The sequence below is a fragment of the Stegostoma tigrinum genome, chromosome 32, assembly GCF_030684315.1.
Source record: "Stegostoma tigrinum isolate sSteTig4 chromosome 32, sSteTig4.hap1, whole genome shotgun sequence".
In the NCBI taxonomy this organism is placed as follows: Eukaryota; Metazoa; Chordata; class Chondrichthyes; order Orectolobiformes; family Stegostomatidae; genus Stegostoma; species Stegostoma tigrinum.
The window spans coordinates 5,415,928-5,430,540 of NC_081385.1; the positions used below are offsets into that span (position 1 = coordinate 5,415,928).

At 43.0% G+C, this 14,613-nt stretch overlaps 1 protein-coding gene across 5 annotated transcripts in view; it reads left to right on the top strand.

Annotated features, from left to right (window-relative positions):
• The first annotated feature begins 2,767 nt into the window (after window positions 1–2,767).
• The window catches only part of LOC125466832 (Na(+)/H(+) exchange regulatory cofactor NHE-RF3-like), a 43,923-nt gene continuing 32,077 nt past the window's right edge, over window positions 2,768–14,613 (top strand). For 2 of the 5 annotated variants that reach the window (XM_048561911.2, XM_048561912.2), the window contains exons 1-2: window positions 2,768–3,133; window positions 12,633–12,660. In XM_048561911.2, the coding sequence (XP_048417868.1) occupies window positions 3,118–3,133; window positions 12,633–12,660 (44 nt within the window). In that variant the 5' untranslated portion in view covers window positions 2,768–3,117. Of the gene's footprint in view, window positions 3,134–3,638; window positions 3,996–12,632; window positions 12,661–14,613 lie in introns of those variants that run through there. The other 3 variants (XM_048561915.2, XM_048561916.2, XM_048561914.2) reach the window with 2 other exon arrangements.

Sequence of the window (14,613 nt, forward strand, 5' to 3'; positions counted from 1 at the left end):
CACTGGAACACAGAGTTGTTCTCTCATTAGAGAGAAATGACTAATGGTGATTTAAGCTGAGGATCACCACACCTCAGGTAAAGGGGTGAAGTTGTGATGGGTGAATCCTTCGTGGTAACCTCAGTCAGTTTGGGAAGTGAACCCAGGCCACAATCGTCAGACTGCATTGCGAACCAGCTGTCCAGCCAACAGAGTTAATCAGTTGCCTCAGCAGAAAGTATAAGGCACTAGAAATGGTGCTTTTAATACATCTGAAGATGTCGAGAAAAGAAATATATCAGATGTGCTATACTTATTCCTAAAAGGATCTCCACCAAAATGTGATGATTGTGGTAGTAATGAACTGCCGTGTGCAAACTTCCCAGCAAAGAGCAGATGGTACATGCAGAGTGCACACACTCCAGTCCAAGAAACAAAATACACTTTTTTAAAAAACATTCATTTCAGCACCTTTCTCATTTCTTGACATTTTCTCCAAGTTTTTATTCTTTTCTCCAAAAGCTGTCCAACTTGCAATTGTGAAACGCTACACGCAATGGTTTAGCAGAAAAGCAAATACTCAAACAATGAAGTCACCAATAGCGGGAGTTTATTCTAATGCATAAACATAATTTATTCACTAATTAATCCTTTTAGGAATTTGGGAGCAGCTTCTTTACCCAGAAAGTGGTGTAAATGCAGACTTTGCCACCTCAGGAGATGAATGACGTAACTTATAAACATATGAAATAGGAGCAGAACTAGGCCTTTCAGTCCCTTGATCTATTTCACAGGAGATATTAAACTGAAGCCCCTCTGACCTGCTCAGGGGATGGGAAAAATCCCATAGTACTATTTTGAAGAAGAGCAGGGTTTATCCCCAATGCCCTGGTTAAAATTTATTCTTATTCAATATTACAAAACCATGAATTTCTAGTGATTGTCACATTGCTTTTTGTGGAGTTTACTTTGTGCCATTTGATTTCCATGTTTCCAATATTACTTCAGAGACTACACATTTAAAAAATCTCCTTTGCTGTAAAGTATTTTGATTGTTATGTAAATCACAGTATGAATGCGAGTCTTCCCCTTTACTCTCATTGGTGTATTGAAGGAGAAGCTGGATAAAGACAATGGGTAGAACGAAATCTTACTGAAAATAGAGACATGTTGCTGAAGATTTTTATCTTGCCATCATCAGGACAAACACAAGAATGCCAAATTTCCAACTGTCACAACAATCTTTACTGCAGGTCAAAGAGTGCCAAGTGGTTAGTAAGTCAACTGTCATTGGTCAAGGTGTTGTCATGAAGCAAACAATGAGGAATACTCAGCTCCACACACACATACCTACACACACCCACATACACAACACACACCACCCATACACACACACACACACACACACCCCACTCACATACGCGCACACACACATACACACACACCCCACTCACATACACACACACTCCACTCACACACACCCCACACACACGGACACACGTACACCCCAACCCCGGCTCCAGGGTAACTCTAAACGCTGTGTTTATTGTACATGGAGCAAGGAACCTGCACAGGAATGCAACATTACACTGACATGTCAACCACCTGCCTCAACACTAGTGCTGCTGCAATGGTCAAGTGGCATTATCACTGGACTGTTAGCCCAGAGACCCAGATAATGTTCTGGGGAGCTGGGTTCTAATCCCGCCTGGGCAGATGGTGGAATTTGTATTCAATGAATATCTGGAAATAAATGTCTAATGATGACCGTGAATCCATTGTCGATTGTTGGGGAAAATCCCATCTGGTTCACTAATGTCCTTTAGGGAAGAAAACTGCCATCCTTACCTGGACTAGCCTACATGTAACTCCAGATTCACTGAAATTTGACTCTTAACTACCCTCTGGGCAATTAGGGATGGAAAATAAATGCTGGCTGAGCTAGCGATGTACACATCCCATGAACGAATAAAAGACAATCATTCTGTGAGTGCACTCACTGAGATCTCAGCTCATGGAGGCTTCCCCTCCTCCTGAGAGGCAGCTGTCTCCCACAGGGAACGAAATAGATCACACGGAACACACCAGCCCTGTCAGCCTGAACTCAATCGGTAGGACACAGTAACGTGGGAGGCACATGTACAGATCCCTTGTGAAGTCTGTCATGGTTAGTCCAGTTGGTTGAAAGGTTAGACTGCAATGAGGGGTGATGCCAACAGTGTGGGTTCAGTTCCTGTGCTTACCACTCAGTTCCTGCTTTCTCACAGACTACAGCTGTGCCATAGTGACCGTCGGGTTAAACCAACCCCAGTCAGTGCAGGACGATAACAGCCTCACCGTGTGCTTATTTTAAGCATCGACTGCAGCCACACACCGCCCACCCCCCGACTAATGCAAAGAAGTGAGACGGTGGAAAAGAAACGCTTGCATTTGTATAGCACCGTCCTTGACCTCAGGTCGTCACAAATCTCTTCACATCCAAGGAGGTCCTTTTCAGGTGTCTCTTGGGCACAGCTCCCACAAACTGCAGCTGTGTGGAGGCCCAGAGAGTCTACAGTCTGTGGCGTGAGATGAGGGGTGAATGTTGGCCAGGAGACAGCAGAGAATTCCTCTCCGGGAGGGGGGAGAGGGTGTGCGCTGCGTCCGAAAGGGAAGCGGTACCTGCGACAGTGTAGCTCGCCCCCTGTGGGCTTGGGGGGGGGGGGGCTGCCGTGGGACCGGAACCCCTGGACTGAGCCTTGGCTGACACTTGCCGCTGGAAGGCGGAGTCCCTGTGGGATCAGCAAACGGCTGGTTCACGGCAGGAGGCTGCAGACAGACATCCAGAGAGGGGTCTGAGCTCAGCGCCACCTCCCTGGTCTGCGAGCAACTTTACAAATCCCTGTGTTGGTGGGTGGAATGAAGGAACCGAGGGGCCAGGCTCACAGGCACAGACTTATCCAGCCCTTAGCAAGAGGAAGCCGAGCAGCGTAAGGTGTAGCAGAGGGAGCCTGTGTAATCTGACGGTGTTTAAACATTAAACATCCCGCATTGGAGCATCAAACTTCGCTCCGTTCATGTGATAAGAGGTTGCTTTATAACCACGCTGTACCTTCAACCTTCCGGATCTATAAACATCTCAGACAGCAGAGGTCCAACATGAAGGAACAGAGCGGTATGTACAGAGACTCTCATTTAATAAAACACTGCAGCTCCTGAGAAAGCACTTTCTTTCTAAATGAGATTTGTGAATACTTACCGTGCCGCTGTGTGAGTCAGCAGCGACTGGAAAAGACACGCTGTTTTGTTTTTCTAATCTGCCCCTAGAATGTAGGGCTCTTCTCATCCCGCCCTGTTCTAGGATTTCAGCCGAACAATTTTATATTAATAATTAACAGGAGCGCAAATTGCCAGAAAAAGCATTTTGGTTCCAAGCAGGTCTCAAGTGTCCTTCTCTGCCGATATACCAAATGCCCAGAGGAAATGGTGACCGGGCTTCTGTAGGTAACAGACCCCTGCCTTCCATCTGCACTGGGATCATTCTGTGTACGTGGAAACGGAGGGCAGAGCCCACTGTTAACTTTGGATAAGGATCTTAGAGTTGGGGACTTTAGACTCATGTTTCCCTCCTGGGGAAGAATCCAAAGTTTAAGGTTGAGTGAAGCCAAGTCAGTGATGTTAACCATTTATTTGAGGTTCCTTTACTGACATGTCTTAGAATCTTTTACGTCTGTCCTTCAGAAAGGTGTGAAGGTGTCAGAGAATGTGCAGGAAAAATAATTGGCAGATGTGGTCACAGGGATGAGGAATTTCAGCCAGGTGGACAGATGAAAACGTTCGGACTGTTTACCCTCGAGAGGAAAAGGTTGAGAGATGATTTGATTAAGTTGTTCACAATCTAGAGGGGTCTGGATAGAATAGATGTGAAGAAGGATCGAGAGCCAGAGGGCACAGATTGAAGTTACAAAGGAAATCCATTACATCCAATGGTTCATTGTGCTGCAATTTACTTACTGCACAGGAGGCTTACAAAAGAGGTACATCTTAATTTAATTCTTCATTTTGTTAGCTCAAAGCAGGAGAAACTAAGAGTTTCCTGTTAGTGCTGCTCAGCTGTATCACATTTTCACTTTCTGTGTCCTGGTTATTAACAGGTTTCCACTTCCATTAGCAAAGGCAAGATGAGGAAGAATGTTTTGACACCATGAGTGTTTAGGATCTGGAACACATTGCTAAGAATGTGGTGGAGGCAGATTTAGGCAAATTTAACTCAGGTACTCAAAAGGGAATCAGATCTTTTGACAGGCCAATAAGAAAAGCCAAGGGAGTGATACTGAGTGAACTGCTTATTCAAAGGGCCAGCACAGATTCTGTAGGCCAAATGGCCTCCTCTGTGCTGTAACTATTACGCGATTGCATGAGTTTTAAATTATTTTTATACAATATGTTGCACATTTAATGGGGAACGAGAAACATGAGCTGTTATTGCAGGATCCTGTGTCATTAATATGGAACCAAGTGCTGGGTGAGTCTGTAAAATAAATTAAATTAAAATTATGGTTACTTTTCAGTGAGTTGATGGGGCAATGAAGAGTCTTCTTCTGCCCACTGTTCAAAAGTCTCAATTGTTCTTTTAAAATACACATTCAACACAGAAGCTTACTCACACACCATACACACAGACACCACACAAATACAACACACAGATGTAAAAGCAACTGCAAGCAGAACACACATGTAATCACATGCACATTCTATATGAACATAGATATGTTAATACATATACATTATCACATATGTGATATGTTATTACATAGTCTGCCATTACACACTACCTATTGTTATCAATAATAGTCTCCATTAACAGCTATTTATCCTCCTAGCCATATTGTTATCAATGTCTTTGTCTGACTAACTGCACTTCCCACAGTTTGGGGTCTATCCCCACCTGTTGTTTACTCCTAACCACCCTCCCCCCACTCTATTTCTGCGTACAAGCCATCATTTCCTAGCTACCATCAGTTCTGATGGAAGGTCACCGGACCCGAAATATTAACTCCAATTTCTGCCCAGGGATGCTGCCAGATCTGCTGAGCTTTACCATCAAATTTCTGTTTTTGTTTCTGTACGAACGTATCCTGAAACACACAAGCACCTCCACACACAGCTTGCATGCAAAATGACATACATATATCCATGGCTGTGTATATATAAACACACACAAGTAAATATACGTGTATACAAGAATACACACACTGTCGTAGCCAATTTTTCTGCTTGTGTGTATTTTTGTTTGTGAAATGTAATAATTGAGTCGAATTGTTTGAAGGAAGAATGTTTAGGTCAATCCAAGAAGTTTTGTCTTTCAATTTTTAATGTGACCGATTACATAGGTTCTGCAGCATATCCTACAAGCAGGAGACTTAAAATAGTAACAGATATATTGACTGCATTGGTACAGAGATCAGCAGTATTGGTGGAAAGGTTAACAGTTCAAACGGAGAGATTAACAGCATTACTGCAGAGATTAACAATGCTGGTAGAGAGCCTAGCAACACCATTGGAGGCTTTGGGACTTGTTTTCAGTTTTTGGGAGAAGTAATTTCAAGTCCTCTTACAGTGGACAGATAGTGATGGGAATGTCAGATGAAATAGTCAGTTTGATCTCCTGATACAGTGAGCTGAATGGCCTCTTCTCACTCTAGATTTCCCTGCAAGTGTAGAATAAGAACCTAAAAACTGTGGAAATTATCCTGCTGGTAGTTTTTGCACTGCTGTCAACAAAGTTTTAACTATTACACAATGAAGGGAAGTGAACAAACACATGACAAGGAGAATGGACTCAAAAATTCTATTTAGGCATCCTTCAGACAAGGCAACAGTTGTCAGGCAGGGAGAATGTACTTCCCTAAGGAGGTCAGGAAGGCATCTTGTGCCACATTTTATCCCCAAATAAAATGACCTGGCACAAGCACTTAACGCTTCCCCTATTCTTTCCCCGAGAGGTGTCGCGACAAATAAATGGGAATTGACACTATTTGTTCTAATAATTCATTGCCCAAGTCCATCAGGATAAAACCACATTGTCCACGTGCAAAATCAGAAACCACACACCATTGCATTTCCAATTTGTCACACCCAGGGCTCAACATTGAAATGATCCCATAGACATTGATAACTTTTAGAAAGATATCTTCAGAGACTGACCGGAAAAATCACAAAACAAATTTACAAGGTTTAAGACATTCACTGTCATAAATAAACTTTTAAAAATTGTCTAAGCACTATTCAGCAAGTGAATTATGGTCTAAACTACAGAAAATAACCCCCATTTAACTCATAATAACAAAAAATTTCCCCTTGCAGTTATAGATTCTTTTCCTGTTTATTTGGACACTTTATTCTTCAGGAACCAGTTCCAAGCTATCCTCAGCTCCTGATGGTTTGCTTTATTTTTCCCATTTCAGCTTGGTGACTTTGAATCAGCAAACTAACTTTCATGTTGAAGGATGGATTGGGAATGCCTCTTTCCAGCCAAGATAGGAATATTTTCCAATTTTATTTAAATCCTCACCAACTTGATCTCTTCAATCTGAGTGTGAACTCCCACCAGTGATTCACACTGGAACCAATGGGACCAGCATTTTGTCTGCTTAAGGCACAGCACCAGCTGCTCTATCTTTCTCCAAAATTCTCACTAATTGATGTGTCTGCGGTTCAGTCATATCTTAAGAAAATTCTGCAACTGCTATTACAATGGCTTCCTGTGGTATTGTCCTCTCTCAGAGCCAATTGCTCTGGCAGTCCGAACCATATGAGTCTTGTATCCAGGAAAAAATTTGGCCAAGAACATTCTAAATCCCCCGTTTTCTAGATTGCAAATGCTGTTTTGTCATAGAATTAAATCAACCTTTTAAAATATGGCCCTTTATAAAGCCTAAGTTGCTTACCACCTCCCCCTGAAACTTGGTGCTTGAAAGCATTGTCAACTGTCCACACCACTGCCTTGTTCATTGGTATTGCATGCCTTCTTCCCAGTAAGAAACCTATCCTCCACTTTTACCTTTATCAACCAAGCATTCTACCTTTTACTTTCAAGCTTGTTGTCAGCCAGAATTCAGAACAGATCACATGACCCCTTCACTCCTCTGTTTTACCTTAAGTTAAACAAAATTTAAAAATTTTGAACTTTGTATTTGTAACAACAGGTTTTCTCCACAGTGCAGCAGGCTTTCATCTTCTGAGTATTCATGGAGGGGAATTTTCTGATAAACGCTGACAAGCATTCCGAAATCAACAAAAGACACGAAAATATTTTAACAATGTGCATTTATACAGTACCTATGAGATAGTGGAATATCCTAAGACGTTTAGCAAAACTGGAAGTTTATAACTATCAAGAAACGTTGAGCAGTGGGGGAGGGGGGATAGCCATAAATAAATTTAATTGGAAATTTAGGAGCGAGCTCTTTACAAAGAGAGTAAAGAGAATGCGGAACTTGCTGCCACAATAACTGGATGATAGATGCATTTAAGGCAAAGCAAAATAAGGAAGTCAGGAGTGCAGGAAAAGCAGGATGTGCTGATAGGGTGATATGAAGTAGGTTAGGAGGAGATTCATGTGAAGTGTATATACCATCTTGGACCAGAAAGTGCAGGGGAATCTTAGCAGGTCTGTGAAGAGAAAAATTCAAATTGAAAGTCCAATATGACTCTTCAGACTGTATTGGAATCATTTTGGATGCAGATATTAACTCTGTTTCTCTGTCCACAGACCTGCTGAGTTAACCCAGCTCTTACAGTTTTTATTTTAGATCTCCAGCACCTGCAGTATTTTGCTATCTTCATCATGGATCAGTTAAGGTGAATGGCCTGCTCCTGTGTGGTGAATTCTATGTGGTGGTACTATTGCTATTGGGCAGAATCTGAAGGATCCAGGGAGTTTAGACTATGGCCATCTGGCTTGTCCCTAGACCCAGAGATCATGGTGTGTGCAAGAAAAGGTGTAAATTCAAAACTAATCTGTGGGAATGTTGAACTGAATCTTCCCAGTAGAGGAGCTAAATCAGGAGCTGACCTTATCCTGGCAATAGTGGAGCTCTGAAGCAGCCATTTATTTGTGGGACAATGGTGTTAAAACAGATTAATCATGACCTAGTTGAAGCGTAGAGCAGCTTCATGAAGGCTGAACGGTCTACTCCTATTTCATTTGTCCTTTTTGGGCAATGTCCAAATTTAGATCGACAAAGTGGCAAGTAACATTCATGCCACACAAATACTAGGGCAATGACCATCTTCAAGAGACAGTGTAACCATCACTTCTTGACTTTTAATGGCATCACCATCACAGAGCACGATTCCCCTTTCTCAAAACTTACCCTCCTCCACAAATTCCTAGGGGTTACCATTGACTAGAAATACAACTGTACTTGCCATATAAATACAGTGTCTATAACAGCAGATCAGAGATTCTATGGCGAATAACTTACCTCCTGACTCCCCAAAACCTGTCCACCATCTACATGCTGCAAGTTAGGAGTGTGACGGAATATTCCTGATGAGTGTAACTCCAACATCACTCAAGAAGTTTGACACCATCCAGGACAAAGGAGCCCACTTGATTGTCATCACATCTACAAACATCCACTCCCTCCACCACTGATGCTCAGTAATGGCTATGTGTTCAATCTACAAGATGCACTGCAGAAATTCACCAAGACCCCTCAGGCAGCACCTTCCAAACCCATGACCACTTCCATCTAAAAGGACAATGGCATCAGACGTATGGGAACACCACCCCCTCCAAGTTCCTCTCCAAGTCACTCACCATCCTGACTTGGAAATATATTTCTCTTCCTTCACTGTCACTGGGTCAAAATCCTAGAATTCACTCCCTAACAGCATTGTGGGTGTATCTATAGCACATGGACTGCAGCAGCTCAAGAAGACAGCTCACTACCACCTTCCCAAGGGCAACTTGTGACTGCTGACCCAGCCAGCAACATCCATTTCTCCTGAATGGATAAAAGAATAAATTCCTGCATCACCATCTTCCCAATTAAGAGATTGCCTCAGGGATCTCTAGCCTTTTCTGAATGGCCGTCAGTACTGTCAACCCTGTGGGAGGACACAGCAGCACCCTCTTTAGAGGTGGTCACTGCTGAGCCTGTAGGTAGAAGGAACTGGCATCTGCAATCCTCAAAAGACAGTGAACGTGTGAAACTCTTTACTACAGAGGGCTGTCGTGGCTAAGTCATTAAGTATAATCAAGGCTGAGATAAACAGATTTTTAGTTAGCAAGTGAATCAAGGTTATAGGGAAAAGGCAGGAAACTGGACTTGCAGATTATAAGATCAGCCATGAACTCATGAAGCAAACTCAACTGTTTGAACAGCTTACTTATGCTTTGCCATCTTATGTTCTTATTGTGGCACATTTGGTAAAGTTTTCTCTTTAACCATACATGAACCAGGCAATCTGGGCAGCGTCAACACAGCTGTCTTTCCACCATTGGTGCTCTTGAGTCTTGAGTGCAGCCAGTGCTGTGTGTTACCATGGAGCTGGTAGGGCAGATCCTTGCTGCGTCATGGAAACCGTAAAGGAGGGCCACCCTTTCCACCCCAGAACCCGCTAAGTGGCTGTTAGTGTTATCTGGCCATCTCCTCACATTGCAGACGTCCCTCTCAGCACCAGTAAAATGTCAGCCATTGTCTGAGCTGGCCTATTAATGGGCTCTCAAGCTCTGAGTTTCCCACTGCTGCTAAAACATCATGACCACAGGAAAACATTGAGCTACTCTCCCACTTCCCAGCCCATCTTCATAGGCGTGGTAAAATCCATCTTGATATTCCAGGGAGTGAGAGATCAATCTACAGAGGGGATACCCAGGGAAATAGTGGGAGCTTTTAGTAGTGGCTCATTCATCTCCAGATCAGAGCGATTTGATTTGGGAAAATAATACCTTAGGATCCAGAATGCACGTAACATAACACGTGACAAGTCATGAATGTAATATTTTTGAGAGGGACCATTGAATTATTTTTAATCTATGAGCCAAAACTCCATCACTGGGAGGTTTTCCTCATGTCATGTCTGAATCCCTTATGCACTCATTGAAAGAGGTTTGTCGCTGTGTTTAGTCAACAGCTCCTCTATTATTGCAGAGAGAACTATTTGGACCTTGGTCCTTTTCTGTGCACTTTTGCCACAATTAACACACAACCCCTTCAGTGAAGGAGGAGTGGAGAGAAACTTGCCAAGTCAAATGCAAACAACCTTAACATTTTGTTCCAATAAGTGGTGATAGTTTGTGGGGTCCTTGCCTTGTTTCGTCCTTCTTTCCTTTACCATGTGTTTCTCTATCTCTGTGTTTAGTTTTAGATTGGTATGTGCCCTTCTGTCATTGTGCCTTGTTCACAGGGATAGTGTTGATAAGTCGATTGATGGCTTTCCCTTCATTTTGTGGCTGGGATGACCGTACAGAGGGTCTGTTGATTACAAAATAACCCAGGAGTGACACGGTACAAACTGTCTCAGCTCTGCTGCCTATAGAGACTGCCATTCACTTGACAAAGGGCTTGAGATGCATTTTCGTGGCCGGAGATACTCCCTATCTTTCAGGCAGCCAGTGAAATGAGTGTCTGAGCTGCCTGATGGGTGACAGACAGATGCTCAATCCTCTGGAACAGGGACAAATACAGGATGTTAGCTTCTGAGTCTAAACGTTGTTTGTTCTAGTCCCACCCAAGGCACTTGAGCTCAAAATTGAGGCAAATGCTAAGTGGCACTATGGGAGTTCTACATTTTCAGAGGTGGTGCCTTTCACATGAGATGTTAAACTGACTCTCATGTATTCCCTTAGCCCTCAGGACTATCGTGACAACACTCAAGTCTGTTTTGGCCTCAACTACTTTCTATGGCAGAGAATTCTACAGGCTACACTCTGGGTGAAAACACTTCTCCTTGTCCCAGTTTGAAATGGCATATATCATTAAACCGTGACTTCTTGCTCTGGACTTGGTCATCAGGAATATCCTTCCTGCATTGACCCTGTCTGGTCCTGTTAGGATTTTCCAGGTTTCTATGAAATTTCCCTCTCATCCTTCTAAAGTCCAGTGAATAGAGTCCTAACTGATTTAGTATCTCTTCATGGCATCTTAATTCCACAAAATTACTTCTAAGAAAAACAGAGGTGTTCTCCCTGATGACCAATAGCTTTCCATCAATACTTTAGAAGTTGGCTAAGAGGCTCTGTGGGATGATGTCAGAATGTGAAAGGTGCTATAAAATGCCAGGCCCTCCTTCATTTTCAGCCTATCACATAAATATGTTCTCTGTGTCAAGAGATCAAATCTGACCTCTTCCTTACACAGGACCCAACATTTCAATATCAGCCTCGTAACTGAGTGATTGAAATTGACTGGAAGAGCTGCTGTAAGTCAGAAATAGAATCAGGAATTGCTGGAAAATCTCAGCAAGCCTGGCAGCATTTGTGGAGAGAAATCAGAGTTGACATTTTGGGTCGAGTGACCCTTAACATTATTCAAGGAGCACTGTGCAAATCAAGCCTGCCCGCGCGCCCCCACCCCCCCCACCCCGGCCTTGCTTTAAATCCAAGGGCATTTTATTTGATTTACAGTCAATATTGTAATACACAATATCCTCGCACACTCGCACTATGTGTCCTTGTTTCAGTAAATGTAAATTCTAGCAGTGCAGTATGAACATCCGGTTTGTTTTTTAAGGACTGAGCACCTTTTGTACTTTGTACCAGGTCAGGAACACAATTCATTTGACATTTATTCATGTCGGTGAATCTCAGCCAAGCAGTTAGAGGTGGGGCAGGCCCAGCAGTGCCCAGAGAAATTGCAGAATTTTCACAAGAGTTTGTGATCCAACCCAACAGACCTTACATCCACCCCTGAACCAACTTTCTCACCAAATTTCCTTCAGCTCGGGCCTGTTTACCATTTTGTATGTTGCTCCACCATCAGTGACCATGCTGTCAGCTGTATGGGCCCTAAGCTCTGGAATTCCATCCCTCAACCTGTCTGCCCTTCACTCATCCTTTAAGACACTTTGTAAAAATAATTTGATTGACTGAGCTTTTGGTCACCAACCTAATGTCCCTATCAGCTTCTCCTGAAAAACATTTGCAACATGTAACTGAATAAAAAGTACTACAGAAATAAACTTTGTCATTGTCGGTTTTTGACATTATCTGGACCAAAGCATGTATCTGGTTAAAACTAATCAGGTCAGCTTTAGCCTTGCTGTCTGTGCAGGTGACAGTCAAAAGTCTGTCAATTCCGGGAAGTTTTGAGGGGTATCAATGACTTGAACGATTATAACCACTGACTCTTATAGTTTCTCCCTGAGGAGGAGAATTAAAATTGCTCCCAGAGCTGAGGAACTGGGAGACACGTCCCAGGGTGTTGGAAGAGATTAACAGTGTCCGACAAAGGAGCAACTTCTATTAACTTCAGCTTCTGGTAACTTCTATTACCTCAACAGAGAATTTGTGTTCACTGAGGGGGTGCTGTAGCATTATAGGAACAGGAAAAGACCATTCAGCCCATCAATCCTGTTCTGTCACAAAAATGCATGCTAAAGGAGTGACATTTGCAGGTAAGGTGCTTCAGAGCTTGCTTAATTTCTTTGCCTTCTATTTGCAGGTATTGAGGATACAAAGGCATTGTCTCCGTAAGTATTTGTTTCTTATTCATGAGAATGCCCACTCAGAGCTTTGTGGCACCAAGTCTCGAGTCAGTGACTGCCTCTCAGTGTGGTATCCTGAAGTCAGCCATCTCTTGTACATTTGTCATTCTCTTGGAAGTTTAGAAGAAAACAGGTGATCTCACTAAAAATTCACAGAATCATGGGAAGTTTAATGCACAGAGGAGGCCGTTTGGCCCATCATGTCTGGGCTGTGAAACAGGAGCCATCCAGACAGATCTTATTTTCCATTATTTGGTCCCCAGCCTTGCAGGTTACAGCTCTTGAGCTACAGATCTAGACACCTTTCAATGAGTTGAGGGTTTCTACTACCCTGGTAAGGTAGTGTGGTGTGGTATTTGACAGAGGGGATGCTGTTTCGCATATTCAGAAAGTCTAAGACTAAAGGGTCACACCTTCAGGTGAGGAGGGCTATGGATCACTGGGATTCTCCAATCCAGAAAGTCAAGACTACTCAGTCACTGACTGGGTCAAGATTGATATCAATATATACGTGGACACTAAGGGAATGAAGGGATATGATGGAAGGGAGGAATTCAAGCAGTGGATCGGTCATGATGTTATGAATGGGGAAAGAGGCTCAAAGGGATAAGTACACTCTTCCTGCCCTTATATCTGATTTTATGTTATCAGAAAGGACCATTGACCTTGCTCGTCCTCGTTCACAAACTCCTACCTCTACTCAATCACGCCAAGTCTCTTTGTGAGATTTTCGTTGTTGGGGATATATCCGTACTGATTTTCAATGTAATGATGTGTCAAACAGGATTGGATAGGCAGTGTTGGCTCTCCAACATCAAATCAACAGTCAGCATTCAGAACCCAGACTCAGGTCTGTTCAATGACTAGGCCACAAGGGGCTGCACCTTCAAGATTCGAATGTTTGAAAGACCAAAGAACAACTCTTCTGCTTCTGGCTGCCTTCATTACCTATGCACACAGGTATGCCAGCTATGTACTCCTGGCTAACCTCTCGTCTTTCACCCTCCCTTATCTCGAGTTCATCCAAAAATCTTCTGCCCAAGTCATAACTCACATTAGCTCCCATTAACCTTTCATCCACTGTGCTCACTAACCTAAATTTTGTCCCAATTCAGCAATAGCTTGATTTTAAAATATTTATCCTCATTTTAAATCCCCTCCGCCCTCATCATTTCCTCCTTCTAAAATTTCTCCAGCCATATCGTCTTCTGTGTCTGTTGCCATTCCAAAATTTTGTACATTTCCAATTTTTATCACACTGAAATTGTGGCTATGCACTCAGCTTCCTTGCCCTAAGCTCTTGAATTCCCTTTCTAAACCTCTGCACCTCCCTAATTTTCACTCTTTGCTTAACATGCATCTTGAAACCTAATTCTTAGACTAAGGTTTTGGTCATCTGTCTTAATATCTCTTTGTGTGGCTCATTGTCAAGCACTATTTGATAACAAACGCAGAGAATGCTGGAAAAATGCAGCACGTCTGGCAGAAACTGTGGAAAGAGAAACCGATAATGTTTTGCGTCCAGACTGAATCTTCAGGTCTCTGAAAAAATCTCAAATCAGACTCGAAGTGTTAACTCTGTTTCTCTCTCCACAGTTACTGCCAGACCATAGGACTATAAGGAATAGGAACAGGAGCAGGCCATTCAGCCCCTTGTGCCTGCTTAACCAATCATAGGATCATGGCTGACGTGACACTCCTCATGTTCACTTTCCTGCACTTTCCCTGTAATCCTTAACTCTCCCACTGATCAAGAATGTATCTCTCTCAGTCTTAAAAGTACTCAAGCACCCTACCCCTGGAGCTCCCTGTGGCAAGGTCTCACAAGCCTCTGAGAGAAGAAATTTCTCATCAGCTTAGTCTTAAATTGCCCCCCACTTTATTCTGAGACTATGCCCCCTGATTCTAGACTCTCCACTGAGGGCAAACATTTACCCT